Source organism: Arachis ipaensis, chromosome B01 (assembly GCF_000816755.2).
Source record: "Arachis ipaensis cultivar K30076 chromosome B01, Araip1.1, whole genome shotgun sequence".
Lineage (NCBI taxonomy): Eukaryota > Viridiplantae > Streptophyta > Magnoliopsida > Fabales > Fabaceae > Arachis > Arachis ipaensis.
This window is the reverse complement of record NC_029785.2, coordinates 122,093,330-122,103,108: the sequence shown is the minus strand read 5'-3', so window position 1 is coordinate 122,103,108 and position 9,779 is coordinate 122,093,330. Positions and strand designations below refer to the sequence as shown.

Sequence of the window (9,779 nt, the reverse complement as noted above, 5' to 3'; positions counted from 1 at the left end):
GGGAGACCAGAAATTGGCAAGAAAGTGTTACAATGAAAGCCTGAACCTAAGAGGGAAGGGAAAGGAAGTGCACACAATTAAGCTCGGAGGAGTCAGAGCTAAAGAAGAGTTGCGACCACAACCCGGGAAAAAACCTGAAGAGGTACAGGTCAGAGAAGAGGAAGGAAAAAATACCAACATAGGAGCCAACCTGAAAGAAGATTCGAAGCAGAAGCTTATAAGGCTCCTACAAGAGAATTCTGACCTCTTTGCCTGGAAGGCCTCCGACATGCCAGGGATAGATCCCGAACTCATGTCGCATAGACTGTCAGTGTACCTGGGATCGCGACCTGTTCAGAAAAGAAGAAGAACACTCGGACTTGAATGGGCCCAAGTAATGGAAGAACAAGTACAAGCCCTCTTAGAAGTCGACTTTATCAAAAAGGTTAAATATCCGGCATGGCTAGCAAATGTGGTGCTGGTAAAAAAGCAAAACGACAAGTGGAGGATGTGCGTTGATTACACTGACCTGAACAAGGCGTGTCCCAAAGACCCATATCCACTCCCAAACATTGATACCTTAGTAGACTCCAGTTCGGGGTATCAATTCTTATCGTTCATGGACGCATACTCAGGATATAACCAAATTCCGATGTATAAGCCGGATCAAGAAAAGACATCCTTCATCACACCAAGAGCAAATTATTGCTATGTAGTCATGCCTTTTGGGTTGAAAAATGCAAGAGCCACATATCAAAGGCTGATGAATAAGGTGTTTGCACCTCACCTTAGGAGTCTAATGGAAGTCTATGTAGACGACATGCTGGTAAAAACCAAGGATGAGGCCGACCTCTTGACTGACCTCTCGCAAGTCTTCAACACTATTAGGATGCATGGGATGAGGTTGAATCCCACAAAATGCACCTTCGCGGTAGACGCAGAAAAAGTTTTGGGATTTATGCTTACACAAAGGGGAATTGAAGCCAACCTCGACAAGTGCAAAGCAGTCCTAGAAATGAAAAGTCCGACTTGCTTAAAGGAGGTCCAACAATTGAATGGCCAATTTGCAGCTCTCTCTAGGTTCTTGGCAGGATCAGCGTTAAGATCCCTACCACTCTTCTCTCTACTAAGAAAAGGATGCCAGTTCGAATGGACTCCTGAGTGCGAAGAAACATTCCAGGAGTTCAAAAGGTTTTTAAGCCAACCTCCCATTCTGTCCTGACCTAAAGTTGAGGAAGAACTCGTCTTGTATTTGTCCGTAGCCGACAAAGTTGTAGCATCAGCTCTAATACGAGAAGACAAGGTCGGGCAGCATCCTGTATACTTCACCAGCAAAGTTTTACAAGGCGCTGAATTGAGGTATCAAAAACTTGAAAAGTTTGCATATACCTTAATAGTATCCTCTCAAAGGCTACGGCCTCATTTTCAAGCACACACTATAAAGGTCCGAACGAACCAGCCCATGAAGTAAATACTTCAAAGAACAGACATTGCGGGTAGAATGGTTCAATGGGCCATAGAACTGTCTGAGTTCGACCTCAAGTATGAAACTCGGACAACAATCAAAGATCAATGCCTCACCGACTTCGTGGCGGAATACGCAGGGGACCAAGAGGAAGTCGCCACAACATGGGAGTTATACGTGGACGGATCCTCCAATAAAGTCGAAAGCAGTGCAGGCATAATATTAGTCAACCAAGAGAGAACCCAAGTAGAAGTCTCCCTCAAATTTGAATTTCCAGCTTCTAACAATCAGGCAGAGTATGAAGCCTTGATTGCGGGGTTAAAGCTGGCCGAAGAAGTCGGTGCAACCAAAGTAGTCGTATTCAGCGACTCTCAGGTGGTGACCTCCCAATTAAATTGAGAGTATCAGGCTAAAGACCCCAACATGAAGAGGTACTTAGACAAAACCTTGGAGCATCTTAGGCATTTTGCAGAAACCGAGGTCAAACACATAACTTGGGATCTCAACAGCAGAGCAGATGCACTCTCCAAACTAGCAAGTACCAAGCCAAGAGAGAATAATAGAAGCCTGATACAAGAAACTCTCCAAGAACCCTCAGTAAAAAAAAAAACAGAGGGCAGATAAGACATCCTTGAAGTATCCAGATTGGACCTCGGATGGATGAACCCTTTAATCGAATACATGAAATTCGACATCCTATCCAAAGAGGAAAAAGAGGCCAAGAAAATCTGGAGGGAAGCACAAAACTACACTTTGGTAAAAAATATCCTCTATAAAAGAGGTATATCCACACCATTGTTAAAGTGCGTCTCGACCTCAAGGACAACAGAAGTCTTAGAAGAGGTCCATAATGGTATCTGTGGGAACCATCTCGGAGCAAGGTCCTTGGCTAGGAAAGTCATACGAGCCGGGTTCTACTGGCCGACCTTACAGAAAGATGCCACCGAATTCGTAAAGAAGTGTCAACCATGCCAAATACATGCAAACTTCCATGTCGCTCCCCCCAAGGAGCTCATTAGCATAACTTCTCCATGGCATTTTGCAAAATGGGGGTTGGACCTATTGGGACCCTTTCCCCAAGTGCCGGGACAAGTAAAGTATCTAATAGTGGGAGTAGACTACTTCACAAAGTGGATCAAAGCAGAGTCATTAGCCACCATCACAGCCCAAAGAAGTCAGAGGTTTCTATACAAGAATATTATCACAAGGTATGGAGTCTCTCACTCCATTACTACTGATAATGGAACCCAGTTCACTGACTCCACCTTGGTAGCCAGTATGAAGATCAAGCTTCAGTTCACTTCGGTAGAGCACCCGCAAGCAAACGGGCAAGCTGAAGCAGCTAACAAAGTCATACTGGTTGGGTTGAAGAAAAGGTTACAAGATGCAAAGGGAGCATGGGCTGAAGAGCTTCCTCAAGTACTATGGGCTTATCGGACCACACCTCAGTCTGCCACAGGAGAAACACCCTTCCAACTTGCTTATGGCATAGAAGCCATAATACCAGTTGAAGTCAACGAGCATAGCCCAAGGGTGAGCTTCTACGACGAGGTTAGCAACGTACAGGGGCACAAAGAGGAGCTCGAGCTACCCCCTGAAGTCCGAGAACAAGTCCAGATAAGAGAAGCAGCGCTAAAGCAAAGAATGACAAACAGATACAACAAGAAAGTCATTCGAAAAAGCTTCGCCCCAGAAGACTTGGTCTTGATTAGAAATGACATCGGAGTCAACAAATCGGGAAAAGGAAAGCTCGCTGCTAATTTGAAAGGGCCATACAATATAAGTGAAGTCTTAGGAAAAAGGATACTACAAAGTAACCGACTTGAACGGTACCGAGCTACCAAGGTCGTGGCATGCTTGTAATATGAAAAGGTACTATAGTTAAAAGCGAACTCCACTCCCTGATGTACTCTTTTTCCTGACTTCATGGTTTTTTCCTAAAAAAGGGTTTTCCTGAAAGGGGTTTCAACAAGGAATCAAAGTGGAGACTAAGGGTCGATGATTAGTAGCAAAAAGTACCTTCGTCAATAAATAAAGATCTTTTTCTCACATCTCTATGCAAATTCCATTAAGTTATTACCATTTTCCTATGAAACACGCTGACTTAAACTCGACAAAACGTAAAAATCCCAGGACCGACCTAAGTGGTCGTCAGGATGAAACGACAAGGTACAAATCGGTGCAAAGAGGTTATACAAGCAAATCATGATAACTCGGAAATATTACAACCCACAAGTCGAAAAAACCGAGAAGAATTGAAATGTATCGTGAAAATAACCTAAGTTATGAGCAAAATTCAAAAAAGAAGCTGTAAATAACTTAGATAAAAAGAGATAACTTAGATAAAGGAAATCCATAAAAAACTAAAGGCAGAAGCTGTCTCAAAGTCTCTGAAAAAATAAATAACTTAGATAAAGCACAGCCTGCCAAGATAAAATGTTTTTTTCAAAACAAAAAGATCAAAAAGGTTTTTTTCTACAAACCTAGCAAAGAAAAATTGCAGAAAGGATGCACACACACAGGATATCTCTTAAAAAACCCCTTATCCAAAAAGGGTGAAGTAAAATAATTTTTTTGTGAACAGCCATGAAAAGCCAAGAAAGTCAGAGTCAGCCACCACAAACAACAGAAAAAGATAAATTGTTCAAAGAGGGGCCCACAAGCCGGGACCCCAATAGCTCAAATTAATTAAAAGAAGAAAACTTAAGAGTCACCAGAGGGAAGAAAGGTCGGATCAGCGGCAGGGGAGGACGGAGCGGTCTCTTCGGCAGCAGGGGTCGGAACATTTGAAGACGTTGGCTGAGACCCCTCCAGTTGATCCTCACAAACAGGAGATTCTACAAGTCTTTGCCCACGGGTCTTCAGCTCAGAATCCGTCTCAGGTCGGGGAGGAGAAACAATAACCCCATCCACAACAATCTTATCAGAATCAAGAGGGGAAAGATCCAGGCCAGGAGCAATAACTCCGACCTGCTCTTTGAAAATTCTCCAGGCCTCCTCCGAGCTTTCCGCCACGGAGACCTCCAAATCCTGATAAGCCTCTCGAGCTCTCTCCAACTCCCGCTAGAGATCAATGTTCTCAGAAAAGACCCTTACATAATTCTGCTCTGCCTTCTCCTTAAGGCCCTCTGCCATGGCACACTGGGTCATCAACTTCTTCTCCCTCTTCTGAAGTCAGGACCTTTCCTCCTTCAAACCAGCAACTTCCTCCTGGAACCTCTTCTCTTCCTCTTGATAAAGGAAAATCCTCCCCTCCAACTCTTCAACTTTTTTGGTAGAACCCAAAGAGATAAGGGGAGTCTTCTCAAAAATATCAAGAAGTTTTGTACATACCTCAGCAGCCCGAACACTCCCCTGAACCAGGATATTAAGATGGTTTCGAACGAAAGAATCATCCATATTAATTTGAGTATGGGAAAAGATGTGATTCCAAACGAACTGGGGATCATCAAAATTCCTAGAAGAAGAGCCAGACCCCGAGGTCTTACACTTTTTCTTCTCAGGTTCAGGGGAAGCTCGGACATGAAGGATGGGAGGAGGAAGAGAAGAGGCAGAAGCAGAAGTTACCATAATGGGACGAGAAGAGGTCCCCAGATCACGAGGAAGAGGAGGAGGAAGAGTGCCGGTAGCCCTCGTGGCATCAACCCGTGCCCGCGACCTTCTCTTGGCATCTTGAACCTTCTGGTAGGAGGCGATGGAACCTTTCTTCACCATCTATGAAAAAAAGAAAACAAAGAGTTAGACTACAAGTCGGAAGTCTACAAGTTGGAAGACTACAAGTTGGAAGTTACCAAAATCAACGACAAAGAAACGAAAGCTACCTAATTGGGTCTACACGAAACCCAGAGAACCAAGAAGAAACTTTTTTGTGTCCAGATTAGGGGTCCTTCCCCAAACTTCTCGGAAGAACCCAACAACGGCCTCCTCAACCTCATCCAAGTCATCCAGGCCATACTTCTCCACAGGAGAGGCCTCTAACCAATAAAGAGGAAAGCGGGGAAGAGAATTTTCGTCCAGAAAAAAAGGATGGTGACCTTCTACGGCTTGAATTTTGAAGAAAAAATTTTTAAAATCATGAAAAGACTTGTCAAAGATAGAAAAAACTTTCCGACCTTGAATGGCCCGGAAAGACACCCACTGCTACTTATTATTTTGACCACTAAATGGCTTGGTCGGATGAAAAAGATAGAAAAAATTTTTTGTGGAGGTCGGAAAGTGCAGCTCTCGGCTGACAAGTTGGTAAATTTTCATAAAACCCCAAGAATTGGGGTGGATCTGAGTAGGAGCAACTCGGCAATGATTCAGAACCTCTATCTTAAAGTCAGAAAAAGGTAGAAAAACTCCCAGACGGGTAAAAAGACAGTTATACATGAAGAAAAAATGGGGGTCTAATTTCAGAAATCCTCCCAAAATAAACCCGGTCTTCAGGGCCCGAGGCCACTAACTCATATTTGGGCTCATCAACCTCATCGCCACAAATCATATGATGGGTACGAAGGTCGATGATATAATCGACATCTACTAAAGGGCTTTCCTCCATAATTGTATCATCCACCCATTGCGAAAAGGGACTGGAGGGAAGACATCTATTCCAGTAAAAAAGAAGTAGGTAAAAGGACAATGAGACCTACAAAAAAAGGAAAAAAGATCAAAATCAGGGTCACTAAAAGAGTAAAGCAGCCCTTCAATAAAACAGAGTTACTAGACCTACAGACAGACTCACTACGAACACGCAAAAACTCCTCCAATGTGCAAAATAAAGCATCAAATAACAATGAAGGGAAGAAGAAGAGACCAACCTTTGTTAATAAGCGCGAAGGAAAATGAACACAGCGGTAGCGGACCACTCCAAAAAAGGAAGACTAGAGAGTTTCTCCTTTGAAAGAAACAAAGAGTGTATGCAGGAAGTTTTTTAGAAGGCGAAAGAAAACAAAGAAAAGAGAGGAAAAACCCATAACAGACGCGACATTTGATTAGACGCGACTGTTGAGAAATTTAAATCACGTCGGTTTCAAAATCACGTCGGCTACAAGCCCAAGTTCAAATACTCGAATCCAACTCATAAATGAAAGAGATCGAACTCGAGTAGGGGCACTGTTCATACCCTGGCCCAACACTAGGGTCCAGGTCCAAATAAGCCAAAAAGACCCAATCCAAAGATTGGCCTTCGCTATCCACCGACCTCCTTATAAGGATCCGGAAGGAGGTCGGATCGAATACAGACTCCACTTCAAAGAAGTCGGGATCAAAAGTTAGCTAGCATATAACACTTATTCAAAATAAGTAATTGCCTCTAAAATCTCTCAACCCACTTCCAGGAGCCCTATCTCAACTTCCCTAAGATAAAGGGACGGTTATCCACCTTAAAAGGTGGAACTACTCCAACGGTGGTTATTGGTTCACCACTATAAATACACTGACACCCCTCAGGTAACTCTAAGTTCCAATACTCTCTAAACCTGCTTAACCCCTTGCTGACTTAAGCATCGGAGTGTTTTTGCAGGTACCATCCCCCATTCCTTCATAATACACACAAGTCGGATGGCGACTCCCAAACGCAAGGCAAGTCGGACGGCGGCTCCCAGACGCAAGCCAAGTCGGAGTCTACCTCCATTCAATGCTTGGACCAATCTCACAAGCCCAATCCACCAACTTCAGGTTACCCACGTAACAATATCTAAAAAATTATTGTATATTTTTACTATATAATTAATAATTAATATTTAAAATAATAAAAAATAACATAATTTAGTGGTAAGGAGAGTATTATTATTGTTGTTGTTGTTGTAATAGTAGGATGAATTAGTATCTATTTTTACCAGCACATAATAAAGTTATGAATTTATTAATTTTATCTTGGTGGAAAAGATGACGTAACACATTTAATATAAAAAAAAAAAACAAAATTCAAATCACATCTTCATAAATTTTAAAATTTTCTTTTTAACAATTCGGGTGAATCGATCTTCACCGATTTTGGATAATATTACCAACTTTAATCAATCTTTATTCTTAAACAGTTCAGAAACAGTACCAGATCAATTAGGAGTCCAATTCATTGGTTTTTCATATTAAAAAAACAATGGTCAATTCATGTCTTTCTTTTTTTCTTTTTATTTGTTTTTGTTTTTTTTTTATTAGCACCACACAGTAAATCGTTGGCTCTTTCTTTATTTATTTCTTAGCCTTTGGACTACGTAAATTGTAGCATTTTTTCCTGTTTTATATTTTTTGTTGATTTTACTTGATAAAAAATATTTAATAACTAAAAATAATTAACCAAAATTAGTCAAAATCTTTTTATTTAATATTTATTAATTATTATAACTATCAATAAATGTTAAATAAAAAAAATTCTAACTATTTCTTTTGTTTCCATAATATTATCGTTTTCTGATACACTTATAAAATTCACAATTTATGTGTATATATACTCATCATGATAAATGATTGGTTTTGCATGTACTTTTTATGAACGAACATAAATCATCTACAAAACTCACGATGTACATAAAAAATGAAAAATGAAAGAACAAAATTGTATTAAAATTGATTTTAAGACAATCAGATAGTATTGTTTTTCAAATCATTTATAGAAGTAAGGGCAAATCACTAATATAAGTTAAGGGGAGGAAAAATTTACACCAATCAGCCAAATCAAAAACTGGTTCATGAATCAACCAAGAGACATTTCTATATAGTTCGAATCACCCAAATTCGAACTTCAAGCTCCATGTAATTCAAATCATACTGATTCGAATTACACATACACGCATACACCCACTAATTTGAATCAACCTAATTCGAATTACACACAGAGTAATTCGAATCAGGGTGATTCGAATTACACCCACGTACGCGTTCCAAAGTAATTCGAATTGGAGTGATTCAAATTACTCAATTTTTGGCTCTAGTAGTAATTCGAATTGGGGTGTTTCGAATTACTCATGCTTCGGCTATAAAAAGAGTTCGAATCAACCTCATTCGAACCACTTTTTCATTATCATACCCCACCAAATCCCAGAGAAAACGACCCAGAACGACTCCAACAAAGGCTCGAGCAGGATATTCAGCCCATAGGGGATAATCCGGACAGACTATATCGTTTGGAAGGAGTAGCTCATATAGTCGGGGTTATCAACGAAGAGGTTAGTACGTAATCTTTTTTTTAAAAGTAGGATTAAGTAACTTATTCGTTTGTTTATATACGTTATGTTAGTGGTTTTGATGGTAAATGACGTTGGTAACATTGTATGTGACTGATTTTTTATGTTTTGTTAGTGATACTGTATGTGGTTTTGTTAGTGGTTTTGTTAGTGATTTTGTTAGTGGTTTTATTAGTGGTTTTGTTAGTGATTTTGCAAGTGGTTTTGCAAGTGGTTTTGTTAGTGGTTTTGCAAGTGATTTATGTTAGTGGTTTCGTTAGTGGTTTTGTTAGTGATTTTGTTAGTGGTTTTGCAAGTGGTTTATCTTAGTGGTTTTGTTAGTGGTTTTGCAAGTGGTTTATGTTAGTGGTTTCGTTAGTGGTTTTGTTAGTGGTTTTGCAAGTGGTTTATGTTAGTGGTTTTGTAATTGGTTTTGTAAGTGATTTTAGTTATCTGGTCCATTATATGTGCAGCCCCAGCGATGCATCTCGAGCATGCGACGGTAGCAGGGCATGTGACTGGACGAGAGGTACGGTCCATACTTGCAGATGGCGGAGTTATACCATCTTGCGAGACTGAACGATAGATGGTTCAGATTGGATGAGCCCCTTGTGAGTGCTTTCGTCGAGCGGTGGCATCCGGAGACGCACACATTTTACATGTCGTTCGGGGAGTGCACGATCACAATGCAGGACGTGTCGTACCAGTTGGGGTTGCCGGTCGACGGACGTTATGTCAGTGGTTGCTTGACGGATTTCCAGACATACATCCAGGGTGACCGTCCAGCTTGTGTGTGGTTCCAGGAGTTTCTTGGTGTGTTACCTCCTGCGAACCAAATCCAGAAGTTTGCAGTGAACTGCAACTGGTTCCAGGAGACGTTTGGAGGGTGCCCTGAGGGAGCCGACGAGGAGACAGTCAGGCGCTATATCATGATGCTGTTAGGCACTCAGCTGTTTGCCGACAAGTCCGGCAACCGTATTCACATTAGGTGGCTACCCTACGTGGCTAGGCTTGAGGATATGGGTGGCTACAGCTGGGGGTCGGCAGCACTCGCGTGGTTGTACCGGTGCATGTGCCGAGTGGCCAACATACATGTTGTGAAGTTAGCTGGTTCGTTACAGCTACTTCAGTCTTGGATCTTATGGCGCTTTCCTGGGTTTAGACCTGCTGGGTATGATACGTTCAGCTGA

The 9,779-nt window shown here is 41.5% G+C and overlaps 1 protein-coding gene across 1 annotated transcript; it reads left to right on the top strand.

Annotated features, from left to right (window-relative positions):
- On the top strand, window positions 9,138-9,779 carry LOC107612129 (protein MAIN-LIKE 2-like). The gene has a single exon (XM_016313954.1). The coding sequence runs from the start codon at window positions 9,138-9,140 to the stop codon at window positions 9,777-9,779; it is 642 nt and encodes a 213-aa protein (XP_016169440.1).